Raw genomic sequence first — 15,137 nt, 5'->3', positions numbered from 1 at the left:
GTCGAGGAAAAGATGCGAGGTCGAGGACGGCGAGGACGAGGGGAAGGGCGTGTGGGCTCGCTATGAAACCGCAGTGTAGGTGGTGCAACTTGTAGCCCGACACTGGGCGATTAAACTGCCCTTGGTGGCTCTGCTTCTGCAGGAAAAGACCCCAGGTTGGACGAGTGCCCTCTCCTCGTGGGTTTGGGCCCTCGCTTGGAAGCAGCCTGAGGTGTGTTGTGACTGTGGGTGTTGGACAGGTCAGCTTGGCGTGCTCTGCAGCTGTCCACAGGCGGTTTGACGCACGAAGTGTGATTTCTGAGGAGGAAAGAGACGACGCTGGCTCGCTCGCCGAGTCGCGCGCAGAGGTGCGATACTGTGACACGTTTGCAGTGCGAAACAAAGCGAAACCTGCAGACAGGGTGAACCTCGTCGCTCGAGAGTGAAGGAGTCACTTCTCTCCCTCGTCCCGCGCGGTCACTCTCGCTCGACGATCTCCTGATTGGGCAGACAGGCTTCTGTTGACTCTGCAGAGCTCTGTGAGCACCGACTCAACAGCTCGCCGCTTGTCCTTCCTCGCTTCTCCCGCTGGCACTTCTTATCCTCCTCTTCCGTCTCCCCCTCCGGTTGGACCGACCCTTTGCGCCGACATGACTGCTCATCGTATCGTCGTGCACTCGACGTCGCTCGACCTGCTTCGCGCGATCGCCGCCGTCCCAGGCGCCGACGCGAGCAACACCAACCTCTTGCTCGGCTGCGTTGTGGACGACGCGCAGGACGATTCGCGGTCAGCTCATGCGGAGGAGGACGAGGGCGACGCGAACGAGAGACCGGACCAGCACACGAAGCTGCTTGTGTCGGTCTGGGAGGGAAACGAGTTGCGGTTCGTCTTCAACAGACTCTCCTTCCTGCCTGTCCCCGCTCGTGCCGACTGTCTGTGACGCAGCCTCCTGTTCACCAAACTTGACTGGAGCATCTGCAAGCTCGTCTCGCCCGTCCCGCCCTCACAAATCCCGACTCTCGCCCTTCCTCTCGTCCCCCTCCTCGTCCAACACCTCCTCACTCTCGCGCCTTTCTCCACCAACCCTTCCCTGCTCCGAAGCATCACCGGTCCGATCGTCCTCATCGACGAATTCTTGTCCCGCTGGCCTCATCCTGCGAAACCCGCGACGGCTCCTCCCTTGATCCCTTGCTCGACTCGCTCCGCCCCTCCGCCCATTTCCTTCCCTCCCTCACACACTTTCCAACGCGTAGACGTCCACTCCATGCCTCAAGGCGACCTCGCCGCGCTCGCCAACCTCCTCAGCGATTTCTACGGCAACCACCCCGACTCGCCTCGACTCGAGGAAGCAGCCGCCATCTCACATGTGAAGGCAAAGCAGCGCCACAATACCTTCTGGCTCTACCGCGCTCCATCAGTCGGTGCGGATGACCTGGCAGCAGCGGTCGCGCCAGTCGCGTTTCTCGCGACGGGTCGAGCGACGCCTCGCACGGTCGCCATTCGGATGGTCTACGTTGCCCCCTCGCACCGCGGACAATCAATAGCCCAGCGTATGGTCTCGCACGTTACGCGCTCTCACCTGCTCACCGCGGATCCCCTCCCGCTCAACTTGGACAACCTCCCGCCGGTAGAAATCGAGGATGGGGAGACGCGCTGGGGGAGGAAGGTCGAGGTGTGTCTTTTTGCGGAGCCGGAGAATGCGGCGGCGAGGAGGGCGTATGGGAAGGTTGGCTTCAGGGAGGAGGAGGAGCGCTGGTGTACCAGGAATCTCGAGGGCGTAGAGGCGGGGCATTGGTAGCAGCAGACGATTGACAGGCCTTTTTAGACTCGTGTGCGCGGTACTTTTCCGCTCTCCCATCTGGCGAATGGCCGCAAGATACAGGGTCAAGTTGCGAAGGTCCACGTTCGCAAGCCAAAATGGTGAGGAGTAGGACATGTAGGGAAGCCGAGAACGCATGGAGGGAAGTGAGTGTTGACAATGGCTTGAGTAGAGGAGAAGGGTATGCACGTGTGAGAAGAGGAGGAAGAAGGGGTCCCGAAGAAAGAGCGTCCATATCTATCCGCCGACGTCCTGCCGTCTTTCGTCTACGACCTAAACTGGTTCATCCTGTACACCCCAGGCGAGCCCTTCTCGACGACGTCGTAAGGCCTCTGCAAGTACGCATGCGCGCCATCAGAGCTCGAGCTGCTGACTGCGGCGAGCGAGTGCGACCTCGCGCCGTCGATGAAGCGCGCGGGGTAGAAGTAGCAGTAGAGCGACATGGCGAGCCAGAGGGGGAGGGCGTCGAGGAGGTAGAAGTAGCTGTGGCGAAGCGAGAAGATCAGCTCGGATGGGCGTGAAGCGAGAGGAGCGGGAAGGCTCACCTTTCGTGCGTCGCGAGGTACCCGTAGTACCCTTCAGCGTACTCGACGATGCGGAAAGCCGAACGGACGATGATGCCGACGCTGCGAGACGAGAGTCAGCCTCTGTGATGGAAGCAGACGCTGGAAACGCACCAAGTCAAGCACATGACCCAGAAAAGCGGGCGCCAGTCCTCAACGGGCTCCTTCGAAAAGACGCTGTAGGCGCTGAAACGGAAGCGAGGGATTGGGCGAGGGAGGCGCTTCCGAACGCGCAAGCCCCAGACGAGGAGGAGGAGGGTGAAGATGCCGAACGAGACGAGCTGAAGGATGAGGCCGACGAGTGCGATCTGGAGAGTGTCTTCATGTTAACGAATCGTGCAGGAGCCCGGCAAAGGCGGGGCGCACCTTGGGTCCCAATTTGCGCATACCGTCGCTGTCGCCGGCCGACATGCCTCCTCCCGACGCTTGGAGGAAGAACGTAATGACGTCCGACGTGATGAAGAGCTTGCTGATGCGTGTCGGGCGGATGAAGAGGGCCTCAGTCGCCTCGTCGCCCAGCGCTCGCGCGAGTCGTCCGAGGAGCTGGTAGTCCATGGCGAGGAAGGCGCAGGGCTGTCGAGGAAAGGTTCGGTCAGCCTCAAGGTTCGTCGAGGTGAAAGACAAGACTTACCGAGAGTAGAATGAACATCGTCTGCAAGATGTACATGCCCAACGTCGAGGGATTGCTGTGGTAAAGGATCCGGAAGACGAAGCCTAGCGTCATGCACAACATCCCAATGGCAAGCGTGAGCATGTAACGCGCGTGTGTCGATCTGAAGAAGTGGGTCCATAGAACGGCGGTTGACAGGCCGAAGAAGGCGAGGCCGACTACGCTGAGAGGGACCGAGGGGAGGTAGCCGGCGATGATGCGCTCGCCGTCGGCGGTGACGGCCGTGTTGACGGTACCATCGGCGAGGGCGCAACCGGCGAGGGCAACCATCGCGGTTAAGCGGAGGAGGGTGGCTCGAAGATGAGGCATCTGGAAGTGCGGAGGTGAAGTGAACTATCGTTGAGGCGGGGGTGATTCGCCGGTGTTGCGCGAGAAGATCAGGAGGAGGCACGCGTGAGGAGACAAGGAGCAAGCAGGAGAGCGAGGGATCTTGAGATTTTCGTTAGTCTTCGGAAGTAGCGAGGGCTGAACCAGCGAGGTGCGTGAGGCGCGAGGTGCGAGGTCACCGCCACGCCAGGCGTTACGGGCGCCAAGACCGGAGTCGGTGCAATGCTACGGTCCTCATCCGGCCGGCGGCAGCGCACCGGCGCTGGGCCGCAGTACGAGAGAGGAAGGAAAGGTGAGAAGCGGAGGGGGAGAAGGTCGCCTCCGACGCCCAATGCTCAAGCGGGTCACCGCACGGCATTATGACCAGCCTCCATCATACCAGCCGTCCAAACGCCTGCCAGGAGGCGAGAGCGTGAAGTAAGCGGACGAAAGGAAGGTTCGCCTTCCTCACTTCGCACCGTTCGACTGGCTGAGCTGGGAATGGCTGTGGACAGACTCGCTGCTGCGCCTCCGAGCGCCGGACCATGGTCCAAGGTCAATCCGCCGCTCACTCCCTGGGTGTGCGTCCTGTTCGCCTGCATCGCCTCTTCGAAAGTTCGCTGATGGAGTGGTCGCGCGCGCAGGGCGGACGTGGTTAGGGACATGGGCTTCGAGCAGATGTATCCGGTCCAGGCGAGCACGATCCCGCTCTTCATGCAGCACAAGGACGTCGTTGTGGAGGTGAGCGAGCTCGAGCTACTCTCTCAGACTGATGAGGCGAAGCTGACCCATTTACATCGTGCAGGCTGTTACTGGTTCCGGCAAGACTCTCGCGTTCGTCATCCCCGTGCTGGAGAAGCTGCTCAGGCGAGGTAAACCGCTGGGGAAGCGGGAAATCGGGGCTATCGTGATTGCGCCGACTCGGTGGGTCCTTCAAGTCGTTCTCACGAGCCAGATGAGCTGACAAACTCGTCATTACAGCGAACTCACCATCCAGATTCACTCCGTCTTCAGCCACTTCATCGCCGCTCAGCCTCAGCCTTCCTCCGAACCCTCGACATCGACGTCTCCTCCTTCGACTCCGCCTCTCGCTCCAGCCCTCCTTCTGATCGGCGGCAACTCGCTCCAAGATGACAAGAAGCAGTTTTTCGAGACGGGCGCGGACATCCTGGTTGGAACGCCTGGACGGCTCGAGGAGTTCTTGCTGGGGAGCAGCAGTGTCGCGATGAGCAAGAAGGGGAACAGCGCTTCGGGACGGCGAGGATCGGGAAACGGCGTTGGAGACACCAAATCTCTCGAGGTGCTCGTGATGGACGAGGCGGACCGGTAAGTCCAGCTCGGCAGTCGTTTCTTCCTTCGCCGCTCACAATGCCGTTCACAGATTGCTCGACCTCGGCTTCACTCCAACTCTGACCCGCCTTCTCGACCACTTTCCGAAGCAACGGCGGACAGGACTCTTCTCGGCCACCATGTCGGACGCGCTCGGGCAGCTTGTTCGTGTCGGCTTGCGGAATCCGGTTCGAGTGGTTGTCAAGGTCGAGTCGAAGGTTGGCAAGGGCAAGGCGGAGGGTCAGGACGGGCGGAACATTCCTACACTGTGCGTTGCGACGTCCTGGTCTGACCAGCTCTCGCTGACGCTTGCTGCACAGGCTGCAAAACGGCTATGTCGTCTGCTCGCCCTCCGAGCGGATCGCCATGCTCTTCCGCATCCTCCGACAAGAAGCCTTTCCCTCCTCCGACTCTGACGATGCATCCGGCGCCCGCAAGTTCATCGTCTACTTCTCCACCTGCGCCGCGGTCGACTACTTCTTCAAAGCGCTCTCGGCGCTCCCTTCCCTCTCCGAATCCGGCTTCTCCCTCCACTCACTGCACGGCCAGCAATCTCCCACTCGTCGCTCATCAACCTACACAGCCTTCACCGCCCTCCCACCTACCACTCCCGGCGTCCTCCTCTGCACAGACGTCGCAGCGCGCGGACTCGACCTCCCCGACGTGGATGTCGTCGTACAGGTTGATCCGCCTGTTGATCCGCGGGCGTTTGGGCATAGGGTTGGGCGGACCGCCAGGGCGGGGAGGAGCGGGAAGGCGGTGGTGTTGCTCAACAAGGGGCGGGAGGAGGGATATGTCGGTGCGCTGCGCTTACTCTCTCTTTCTTCTCCGCCTCGTTATTGATGACGCGGTCGCAGACTTCCTCAACATTCGCAAGATCCCGCTACAGCGATTCGAGTACCCTTCGCAGGGCGACTCGACGCTCGAGCAGGAGGCAGCGGCGGTGCGGGACGAGATGCGCCAGGTGATCCTGAAAGACCGGGACTTGCACGACCGTGTGCGTCTACTCCTCCTCTCTATCCCCGCACAGCTAACGAGTCGTCATCGCGCAGGGCATCAAAGCTTTCGTCTCGTCCATCCGCTCCTACTCGAAACACGAAGCCTCGTACCTCTTCCGGCTGCAAGACCTCGACCTCGTTGGACTCGCGCAATCGTTTGCGCTCTTGCGCATGCCGAAGGTGGCGGAGTTGAAGGGCAAGGAGAAGGAGATTAGGGAGAGGTGGGAGGATGTCGAGGTCGATGTGCGTCGATGTGTCTCCCCTTCGCAGCGAGGCCTGGATCTGACGATGCTTGGACAACCGCAGTGGGACTCCTATGCGTACGCGGACAAGGTGCGGGAGAAGCAGCGCAAGGCGGAGCTCAAGGTGCAGCAGGAGAAGCGTCTCGAGCAGGAATCGCGCAAGCGTGCGTTGGCCGAGTCGAACGCCGCTTCCGCCGTCGACGGTGAGTGCGACGAACCTGAAGCGAAGCGGCACAAGAAGGGCGAGAACAAGGACAAGAACCGCGCGTGGAGTGCGAAGGAGGATGCGGAGGCGAAGAAGGCTGCGAGGCGGGCGAAGAGGGTCGCAAAGGCCAAGGCGAAGTATGCGGCGCAGGCGGCGCAGCGGTATGCGGCTGTCGAGGGCGATGGAGCGGCGGGCGACGGGGGCGAGAGCGAGGCGGAGGACTGGAAGGAGGAGCTCGCGCGGGCCAAGAGGGAGAAGAAGATGGCTGCTGCGCGGGGTGGCAAGAGCGAGAAGGGCGTCGCGCAGGCTGGCAGCGGTGGACTGGCGGGTGTAGCGTTTGAGGGGTTGGATTGAGGCCTTCGAGGAAATGACAACGCCTCGTTCGCCGTCCTCGCTTGCTCGGTCCGGCCTCCTTTGACGCCTTCTGCTCGCATTCGACGTTGCGCACCGTGTGCAGTATGCGCGACCCATCAGCGCGCAAGTAGCGAAGTGCGAAGCGTCTCTCGGTCGAGGAGGAGGAACGGCGCCGGCTTGCGCGTCTCGCGATGGCACGGCCCGATGCGAGCTGCCTCGCTGTGTATGCTCAATTGCGCTGCCTTGCCACGAGCGCCCTCGTTGGTGGAGTTGCCTGATGCGGTCGTCGCTGGTCGAGCCTTTCTCCTCGCTCGCCTCTCGCCTTCGTCCTGCTCTCGCTCACTCTCCAGCGCTCCCTGCCGCACGCTTTGCTCTCCATCGCCCAAGTCCAACTCTAGCAGTCACTCCTTTGACCCCCTCACCCACCCGCGAACGAACGAGCCAGCCTCGTCCCCTCCTCGCCCCTACCGCCCTCGAGTGCTCCGAAAAGTCGCCCACACCTCACACACCGCACCAGCCAGCCCAGACACCACACTAGCCATGCCTCGCACTGGCTTCGACCTCCGTCCAGTGTGCGTCCACCTGCTCGGTGCCGTTGTCGCCGCCCGGAATGCATCGCCGGCTGGGACTCTTTGTCTTGTCTTGGAGATGAGATCGCTGACGCGGAATGGACGCACACACACACAGGCTCTCGCACCCGGGCTTCATGCTCACGCTGCTCGTCGCGACCGCCGGCTTCTTTGCCGCCTTCATCGGACGTGAGTCCCGCCTTTCGCGCTCGGCGACCCTATCTCGCCTCGCCGGCACTGACTTGCGCGTTCGTTCCGCCCCGCAGAGATCGTGCTAGAGTCAAAGTGTGCGTGGGAATTCGCGGACAGGGAACCGAGTGCCTGTAGGCGATGTCGGAACTGACGCCGGAGGAGGCTTGCTCGTCTACAGACCAGTCGTCTGATGGAAAGGGATCTGCTGTCGGAGTGCCTTGGTTCGGTGCGTTCTCGTTACATCCTGTTACGGCATGCGTGCGCGCGGCGGCGGCAGAACAAGCGAGCTAACGGCTATTCTGTTCACTCCTCCGCTCTTCGTGTTGGTCCTGCGCTCCCGCTCCACAGGCATCTTCCTCCAGCTCTTCCTCAACATTGGCGTCTTCGTGACGCTTGCGACCGACAATGTCGGCGCGAACCGCTTCCAGGTGCGTCCTTCCGTCTCTCCCAGCCTCCGCACTCGCGCTCATGTGTCGCTTCGTTCGCATCGCAGCTCTCGATCTTCCTCGCTGTCGCTCTCGTCATGGCTGTCATCGGTGTCAAGCGAGTCCCGCTCGGACGTTCCAAACGATTCGAGGACGAGGCTGACTTCTTGTTGCGCAGCCTTGGCATCTTCCAGGACTCGTCCTACCAGCTCGCCATTGGCGCCGGCTGGCTGCTCGTCGCCATGGTCGATGTGAGTGCTCACCACCTCCCCCGCCTCGCTGCCGAAGCTCACCAATTGCTGCGCGCAGATCCTCTGGATCCTCTACTTCACCTCCTCGGACGACGCCTGGTTCGCCTCCTTCTTCGACATCGGTTCCTCCATGCACTTCTCCTCCCGCTCCTCCTCCTCCAACTTCCCCTCGCACCGTCGCGGCCCGTCCTCCCGCGCCGGCGGCTCGACGCTAGGCATGTCCGGCCCCGCCGGAGGAGTCTCGTACCAATCGTACCAGGGCATCTCGAAGGGTGGTGCGGCGAGCGTTGCGGGAACGCAGGGGCCGGCGAGCGTCAGCGTGCATGATCTGCAGGTCGAGGGCAACAGTCCGGCTGGGACCGCGCCGAGCTTGATGGGTGAGGGTGCGCCAGAGTACCAGGCGCCGGTGCTCAAGGCTCGCGCGCTTTACTCTTGTACGTTCACACATTATCGCCTTCTCCAGATGCGCGGTGGAGCTGACTGGTCTCGCGCGTAGACTCGGCCTCCCCCGACGACCCCAACGAGATCTCGTTCGCCAAGGGCGAGATCCTCGACATCCTCGACAACTCGGGCAAGTGGTGGCAAGCGCGCAAAACGGACGGGACCAAGGGCATCGTCCCCTCCAACTACCTCTCGCTCCTCTAAGCGCCGCCTCTTCCACTAGTCTTTCTCCTTCCGACCCGCTTCGCTTCGCACGAGCAAAGCCTTAATCACCTTCCTTCTTTACCTCGGATCTACCGTCCCCTCTTCTCATCAAGATACCCCTCAGCCATCGTCATCGAATCAGTCTTGTATCCTTCCGTCCATCTGCTCTCTCCTCTCTTTTCTCTCTCTCTTCCTCTCGCGTCTTTCGTTGCACACGCCTACACATCGTTCTGGAGCGCCTGTGCTATTCCTCTCGCTCGCTCGCTGTGTGTAACACGCGTTCACTCGTTCACTTCTCTTCCGGCGTGCATCCCGCAACCTCGCCTCGCTATGCTACAAGACCTGCGCCTCTTCCTCATCCCGCACATCCTCTCGCTTCCTGCGACTCGCTCACTTCGCACGGGTTCCTCCGACCTTCCCTCCCCTTCCCGGCTCGGTACCTCCTCCAAGCCCTACATCGTAAACGGCACTCTCGACGCTTGAGCAACTTGGTGGCGGAGCGATGGGGAGCAGCGATAGGGGTGTTGTTGAAGCGAGGCGGAGGGGACGAAGCGACTTCGCTCCTCACGGCAGCAGGATGTGCCGATGGGGCGACCAAGAGTGAGAATATCCTGCGAGTTGCATAACGAGAGAGAGGGAGAACAACGTCTATTGCGGCATCGACTCGCGCATTTTGTCGACAAACTCCTGCCTGCGCGCGAACGAGACGGTCGGGTTGTGCAGGAGGGCCTCCATCGCCCGTGCCAATACCTCATCTTTGCCGTCCTTGTCCTTGCCCGGCGCCCGGACGAGGAACTGCGAGTAATCGCCCTGGAAGATCTTCTCCGCCGCCGCGCGCTCCTTCGGGTTCGACGAGAACGGCTTGAGCTTGACCTCCTTGCAGATCTGCTCGGCGATGCTGTTCCGGACGTAGGTGTTGGCGGCGACGAGAGCGTCGAGCTGGAGTTTGGGAGTGTCGACCGTCGCGGGCGGCTTGCGGGGCGTCAACTCCTCCTTCGTCCAGGGCGGCTTGTACTCCGAGACGACGCGCTCGAACCGGGGCTTGAAGGACTTCCTGGGCGGACGACGGACCGGCGCGTACGGGTTCGGCGCACCTCCAGGTCCTGCACCTGCTCCTTGTCCACCTCGACGAGGCCCGCCAAACCGCGCACCGCCTGGTCCGCCTGGTCCTCCTGGCCGAGGTCCACCGAACCGAGGCCCTCCTGGTCCACCTGCTCCTGGACCGCGCAACGCCGATTCCTTGATCCCTCGCGCGGCAGCGGCCTTGCGCTCCGCCAGCAAACGCTGCAACTCCTCGCGATGCATTCCCGGTGCTCGCGGCGCTTGCCCCGCTCCTGCTCCTGCTCCAGCACCTGGTCGTCGTTCTGCCGCACCAGCCGGCGGCCGCGACGTCCGCTCGAGAGCCTGCGCGATGAGCATATCGGTCGACCCGGCTGCCTCGGCGGCCTTCTTCAGCGAGATGGGGCGTGCGCGAATCCCGCCGATTGCGTCTGCGCGCCTGCCCCTGTCCGTGTCATCGCAGACAGCCCGCGAGGTCGAGAAAGCGCGGGCGAGGGAGCGAGCACCGCAACTTTGTGATGAAGTCGAGGCGAGCGCACGCGCGGCGGGGCGGACGAGCGACACTGCAGAGCGTAGCAGGGTCAGTTGCGGGTTCTTAGAAGCTGTTCTGAGCGCACTCACTGTCTGCGGGTGCGTCGAGACGTCGCCGTGAAGAGGAGACCCGCGAGACCCTCTCGCGACTTGGTCCTCAGCTTTCGATGCTCACAGCTGGCTCGGCAGAGTTCCGCTAATTGCTTGCCATGCTCTCCAATGAAGCTACAACAGCTCTCGCAAGCGCTCTGAGCTTCCCGCGCTATCGTGGCGCGCTTCTACGCCCCTTCGCTCGCTCGCAGACGGAGACGCTCGAGGAGCTTACTGCACTGGTCAGACTGGCTTGCTGTGCCCCACGAGCAAGCGATAACGCGCGTGGAAACGCAGTCCAGACGTCAGCGCGGACCCCGACCGTTGTCACGCTCGCTTGGGCCGCGCAAAGGAGGTCCCTCCTCTCCTCTCGCTCTCTCCGCTTCTTCTCCATCATCCCACCGCTTGAAGGGCTCTTGCGCTGCTTGTGTAGTCTGATTCGATGACCCTCGACCAGTCCCCCGACCCCGAACAGTCCGCCAGGCGCGGCAAGCATTCGAGCAAGACCAGCGCCTCTTCCGCGTCTCCGCCCAAGGTTGCCCACGCGAAGGGCAAGTCCAAGGCGACCGTGTGCGACCACTGCCGGTGCGTTCGTCCGTCTCCTTCGCCTACAGCCCGTCCCAGCTGACCCTCGTCCTCCTTCGCCTCGTTTCCCCGTCTCCGCCACTGCGACTCCTCTTTCCCCACCCTCTCTCCGCCCGGTCTCTCCTTCTGCCATGGTGTACGCCCACAGCTATCGCAAGATCAGCGTGAGTCGCCGGAGGACCTAGGGGCGATCGGCCGCTTGCTGACCACGCCTTCCCTCCGCCCGCAGTGCGACCTTCAGCTTCCTTGCTCCGGCTGTGCGTCACTCAGCTTTTTGTGCAAACGGCTGTCGAGTGCTAATCGTTCGTCGGCCCACAGGCGTCTTCCGCAAGCGTACTTGCACGTACGATGGAGTCGATCCCGAGACGCGTTCTGCGAAGCTCGAATCCATTGAGGCGGAGAAGACTGCGTACGTTTGCCTCTTCCTGTGACCGCTTGATAGTATTCTGACTCGCGACGATGCAACAGCCGCGAAGACGCCGTCCGTGCCGCAAAGGAGGAGATGGGCGGCTTGCTCGGCAAGGTCGAAGCGCTCGCCTTCCGCCTTCACCTCGATGCGGACCAGCTCAACGACCTGTACTTCAAGGCGATGCAGTTTGTTGACGAGGACAAGAAGAAGAACCCTGGACTCTACATCCCGGCTGGGCTGAACCGTTCGACCCTCCCCGCTCTTCCGACGGGCTTGCTGCCTGCGACAAAGGCGCCGGGCGCTCCCGACTCGCCCCCTCTGGCAGGCAGGACACGCGCGGCGACAGCGGCGAGGGCTGAGCCTGCCGCTCGTTCCAAGTCCCCTCCCACGCCCAGAGTCGCACTTCTCGTGGCCAACTCGCCTCTTGCGCCGAAGGTCGCGCCTCTCCCTATCCTCGCTTCCAGCCAACCCAAAGCTCGCCCGCCCGCCGCCGCTCGTCCTCCACCTCCTGCCCCGGACGTCCCTCGCAAGAAGCCTGCAACTGTTGTCGTTCCGGATCGCGACAGGCCTACAACCGTTGTCGTGCCTTCAAAGACGAACGGCAACGGCCAGCCGACCGTCATCCACATCCCCGCCTCCGCCTACGCCACCTACTCCCCTGACGAGCCCGTCAAGCGTCTCCCGCTCCACCGCCCTCTTCCGCGCCCTCCTCCGCCAATGACTACAATCGACTTCAGCCAAGGTCCGCCGCCTCTCCCGCCTATCGACCTCACCGGCAGGCCGCACGACAGCCTGCTCTTCCACTTCCCTGCGACTGCCATCCGCTCCGCCTCGTGGATGGGAGCGCCCAACAGCTTTCCCTCCGTCTTCAGGAAACCGCAGCAGGCGCGCTACCACCCCTACCGTCGTTCGAGCTCCGACTCGAGCTCCAGTATTGAGATTATCTCCCCTTGACGGCGCGGACAGCTTCTATACGTATCGCCTTTCGTAGTTATCGCCCTCTCCCGCTTTTCTTGTCGTCGATATACTCCTCTTGCGGTCATAGAGCTTCATGAGTCAATACATTCGTTGCTCAGAGTCGCAAGTGGTGCCCTGCTAGTATACAGCGCTGCAAGGGCGAGAGAGAGGGAGAGAGGAGAGAGACTCGAATAATCAACAAGGGTCGACAGAGCGCGACATGATAGAGACACCTCTGTCCCGTCCAACCGGTTCTATCGCACGCTCAACTTCCTCCGCAGCTTGTCCTGGCGCTTCGCATCCTCCTTCTCCTGCTTCAACCGCTCCTTCTCCGCCTTCGCGCGATCCTTCGCCTCCCGCTCGCGCGCCTTCTGCTCCTCCTTCAACCGCTTCTCGAGCTCCTTGCGCGTCAAAGTCGGCGCTGCAGGCGCAGGTGTCGACTGGCCGTTCGTCGGAGCGCCCGAATCGGAGGGTGACGAGTTCGCGGCGTCCTGCGCTCGCGAAGCCGGTGTATTGGACGACGATACGGCTGCCGAAGCTGTCGCAGGCCGCTTCGACGCAGCTGCGGACGTGTCGCCTCCTGCTGGCGCTGACGACAACCGAGTCTTCCCTGACGCCGTGCCGTCCGCCATTCCTGCTGGACCGAGTCCGAGCCCGATACCGTTCTGGAGAGGTGCGTGCGACGATGCGGGACGCTGCTTCTCGGTCCGGTTGCGAGAGAGGAAGCCAAGCGTCTTGCTGCCGAAGGAGGTGGAGGGTACGGGTGGTGTCGCGGATGCTGCCGCAGCTGGCAGCGGAGTGGGCGAAGGAAGAACGCCTGACGAAGAAAGCGACGCAGAGGTCGACGAGGCGGATGAGCCGGGTAGGTAGGTCGGACGAGTACCGTCTGGCGTGCCGAACGAGTTGCGCGAGTCGCGGCGACGGGCTATCCAGGCTGGCTGCGCGGGCGTGGCGGCTGCCGAGGCGTTCGCTACTCCTGAGTGTGCGGAAGCGCAGCCATCCTCACTGGCCGGAGCAGCAGGTACTGTGCTGCTACCGTTCACCTGCGGCGATGATTCGGCGGTATTGGCTGGCGGCGAGCCGCTCGACGACGAGTCCGTGGCGGCAAAGTCGACGGACGCGACCGCGCCAGACGGAACGGCGTTGTCGCCAGCACCTGCACCGTTCGAGGAGGGGATGGACGGAAGCGCAGTCGTTGCGCCGACGCTCGGCGTGCCTGCCGAAGACATCGACATCCGTCGCTCCTTGCCATTCACGCCGGACGCCTGCGACTTGCTCCGACTGAACTTGCCGCGAAGCGTCGACCATCCTCCTCCCTCCTTCTTCTCGGGAATCTCGGGCGTCCCAGCCGAGCTGCCGGAAAGCGAGGCGACGCTCGCCTTGCGTTGTTGAGGCGGAGGTGCGGGGTAGCCGTTCGAGAGGGCAGGCGCGATGGAGGTTGAGGGAGATTGCGATGCGGCAGGAGGCGAAGGGGAAGTAACGACGTCGGTGACGCCGATTGCACCCATTGGGTCGATGAGCGCAGGAGGAACTGCAGAAGGCGACGGGACGTTTGGGAGAGGGAGGGTGCCGTTTGGCGGAGAAGCGGTGTTGATCGATGCTGGCGGGAGAGGCGGGACGGGAGGGACGCCTTCATCGGTAGCAGATGCACCAGGACCGCCTGTCGAGATCGTGCTCGTCGTCTGAGCGCGATCCCGCGAGACGGCGGTCCCTGCAACCGAGGGAGTTCGCGGTATGGGCATATCGAGACCGGTCCAGTCGAGGTCAGTCGCCTGGTAGAAGAGAATGTAACCGCTTCCTTGGCCTGGCGTGTCGCCAAAGTACCGCGAGATGTCGTTCTGCTCGATCGGGTAGACATTGTTGTCGTCGAACACGATCCACCGCTTGCCCGACTTGACGATGGCGATGTAATGACCGTGATGAGGGCCGACACCAATGTGGACGACGATAGCCCACAGCTCGTACAGTCGGTCGGGGTTCGAGACGTTGTCGGCGGTGTTGAAGAGGCGGAGCTCGAAGGGGAAGACGACGCGGTAGGTGAGCTTGACGTGCCGCTGCAGCGACTCTTCGTACTTGAAGCGCTTCAAATGCAGCGCAAGCACGTTCGGAAGCTTCTTAATCTTCATTCTGCGAGCGCGAGCAGAGTCAGCGAACCCGCGTCGCACTTGAAGCTGGGAGGTCACGCACCGCCGCTCCGCCTCCTGCAAGCCGCAACACCGGTCGCACGAGAACTTATTCCGCTGACACAGCATCTCTGATGCGCTGAACTGCCGCAAGCATGCCGTGACCGAAGTGTTCTGCTCGATGTCGATGGAGAGGTCGAGGAAGGACTCGTCGCGCGACGTGACCTGCGAGGTCGACTCGTCAGCGGCGCACAGGGTCAGAGAGAGAGAGGCTCGCTCACCGTCTCGCAGGTCAAGCAGCGCGTCTCGTTCGTCAAGGTGCCTTCGAAAAGCGAGTGAACCCAGGTCTTCGCATGCGCCTCGAAGCCGGTGCCGACGATGCCTGCAGGGCGCAACAATGAGCCATCTGACCGATACGCAGCGTTCGAAGAGCAAGACACGCACTCGGTGGCCGACCCTCGTCTTCGGCCCGCTTCCGCTCCTCCTTCTCGAGCACCTCGGCAATCGAGTTGATGAGGAAGTTCAGCAGCTCATGCGCGTCCTGATGCAGCGTACTTCGGAAGAACTCGTTGTCGCGTTTGAGCTGGTTGATGAACGCTTCGGGCGCGACGGACCCGAGCGTCTTTGGCTGAGTCGAGATGGCGCGGAAGAGGTCGTGGAGGGTCGAGAGGAGGGTCGTTTCGGAGGTCGGCGTGCTCTGGGCGATGGTAGGGAGGGTGGAAGGGAATGCTGCTGGAGAGGAGGACGGATCTGAGGGGCTAAGAGGGCCGGCTGCGTCGTTCGTCCCGCTCGAAAGCGAGTTCTTCCGCCGACTCGCGCTGAATAGAGTCCCTCG

At 62.6% G+C, this 15,137-nt stretch overlaps 8 protein-coding genes across 8 annotated transcripts in view; 5 read left to right on the top strand and 3 right to left on the bottom strand.

Annotated features, from left to right (window-relative positions):
- The window catches only part of RHTO_00341 (uncharacterized protein), a gene marked incomplete at both ends in the record, with an annotated part of 1,283 nt that extends 1,217 nt beyond the window's left edge, over positions 1 to 66 (top strand). The window contains one exon of the mRNA XM_016414025.1: positions 7 to 66. Within this exon, the coding sequence (XP_016277032.1) occupies positions 7 to 66 (60 nt within the window). The remainder of the gene's footprint in view (positions 1 to 6) is intronic.
- A 563-nt stretch (positions 67 to 629) lies between these two features.
- RHTO_00340 (GCN5-related N-acetyltransferase) lies at positions 630 to 1,778 on the top strand (the record flags this gene model as incomplete). The annotated part of the gene is made up of 2 exons (XM_016414024.1): positions 630 to 862; positions 926 to 1,778. 2 exons carry the CDS (start codon positions 630 to 632, stop codon positions 1,776 to 1,778), a joined length of 1,086 nt encoding a protein of 361 aa, XP_016277031.1.
- Positions 1,779 to 2,065: 287 nt separating this feature from the next.
- On the bottom strand, positions 2,066 to 3,302 carry RHTO_00339 (RTA-like protein; the record flags this gene model as incomplete). The annotated part of the gene is made up of 5 exons (XM_016414023.1): positions 2,066 to 2,282; positions 2,345 to 2,425; positions 2,477 to 2,670; positions 2,729 to 2,935; positions 2,994 to 3,302. The coding sequence occupies 5 exons, from the start codon at positions 3,300 to 3,302 to the stop codon at positions 2,066 to 2,068; spliced, it is 1,008 nt and encodes a 335-aa protein (XP_016277030.1).
- A 537-nt stretch (positions 3,303 to 3,839) lies between these two features.
- RHTO_00338 (DNA/RNA helicase, DEAD/DEAH box type) lies at positions 3,840 to 6,466 on the top strand (the record flags this gene model as incomplete). Its single annotated transcript, XM_016414022.1, has 9 exons — positions 3,840 to 3,919; positions 3,983 to 4,079; positions 4,144 to 4,262; positions 4,320 to 4,664; positions 4,720 to 4,935; positions 4,988 to 5,466; positions 5,525 to 5,664; positions 5,720 to 5,908; positions 5,972 to 6,466. The coding sequence occupies 9 exons, from the start codon at positions 3,840 to 3,842 to the stop codon at positions 6,464 to 6,466; spliced, it is 2,160 nt and encodes a 719-aa protein (XP_016277029.1).
- Positions 6,467 to 7,006: 540 nt separating this feature from the next.
- On the top strand, positions 7,007 to 8,548 carry RHTO_00337 (SHO1 osmosensor; the record flags this gene model as incomplete). The annotated part of the gene is made up of 9 exons (XM_016414021.1): positions 7,007 to 7,038; positions 7,154 to 7,224; positions 7,302 to 7,322; positions 7,406 to 7,453; positions 7,576 to 7,655; positions 7,721 to 7,770; positions 7,831 to 7,903; positions 7,962 to 8,337; positions 8,400 to 8,548. The coding sequence occupies 9 exons, from the start codon at positions 7,007 to 7,009 to the stop codon at positions 8,546 to 8,548; spliced, it is 900 nt and encodes a 299-aa protein (XP_016277028.1).
- A 648-nt stretch (positions 8,549 to 9,196) lies between these two features.
- On the bottom strand, positions 9,197 to 10,229 carry RHTO_00336 (uncharacterized protein; the record flags this gene model as incomplete). Its single annotated transcript, XM_016414020.1, has 2 exons — positions 9,197 to 10,170; position 10,229. Coding segments are annotated over 2 exons (975 nt in total).
- A 441-nt stretch (positions 10,230 to 10,670) lies between these two features.
- RHTO_00335 (fungal specific transcription factor) lies at positions 10,671 to 12,176 on the top strand (the record flags this gene model as incomplete). The annotated part of the gene is made up of 5 exons (XM_016414019.1): positions 10,671 to 10,813; positions 10,962 to 10,977; positions 11,043 to 11,070; positions 11,132 to 11,222; positions 11,282 to 12,176. The coding sequence occupies 5 exons, from the start codon at positions 10,671 to 10,673 to the stop codon at positions 12,174 to 12,176; spliced, it is 1,173 nt and encodes a 390-aa protein (XP_016277026.1).
- Positions 12,177 to 12,433: 257 nt separating this feature from the next.
- Positions 12,434 to 15,137, bottom strand: part of RHTO_00334 (ubiquitin carboxyl-terminal hydrolase 12/46) — a gene marked incomplete at both ends in the record, with an annotated part of 3,462 nt that continues 758 nt past the window's right edge. The window contains 4 exons of the mRNA XM_016414018.1: positions 12,434 to 14,306; positions 14,367 to 14,527; positions 14,584 to 14,684; positions 14,747 to 15,137. The exon at positions 14,747 to 15,137 is cut by the window's right edge and continues 358 nt beyond it. Coding sequence (XP_016277025.1) covers positions 12,434 to 14,306; positions 14,367 to 14,527; positions 14,584 to 14,684; positions 14,747 to 15,137 — 2,526 coding nt within the window. The remainder of the gene's footprint in view (positions 14,307 to 14,366; positions 14,528 to 14,583; positions 14,685 to 14,746) is intronic.

Source organism: Rhodotorula toruloides (assembly GCF_000320785.1).
Source record: "Rhodotorula toruloides NP11 unplaced genomic scaffold Scaffold1, whole genome shotgun sequence".
Lineage (NCBI taxonomy): Eukaryota > Fungi > Basidiomycota > Microbotryomycetes > Sporidiobolales > Sporidiobolaceae > Rhodotorula > Rhodotorula toruloides.
The sequence above is the reverse complement of the archived record's forward strand: the minus strand, read 5'-3'. Positions and strand labels throughout refer to the sequence as shown.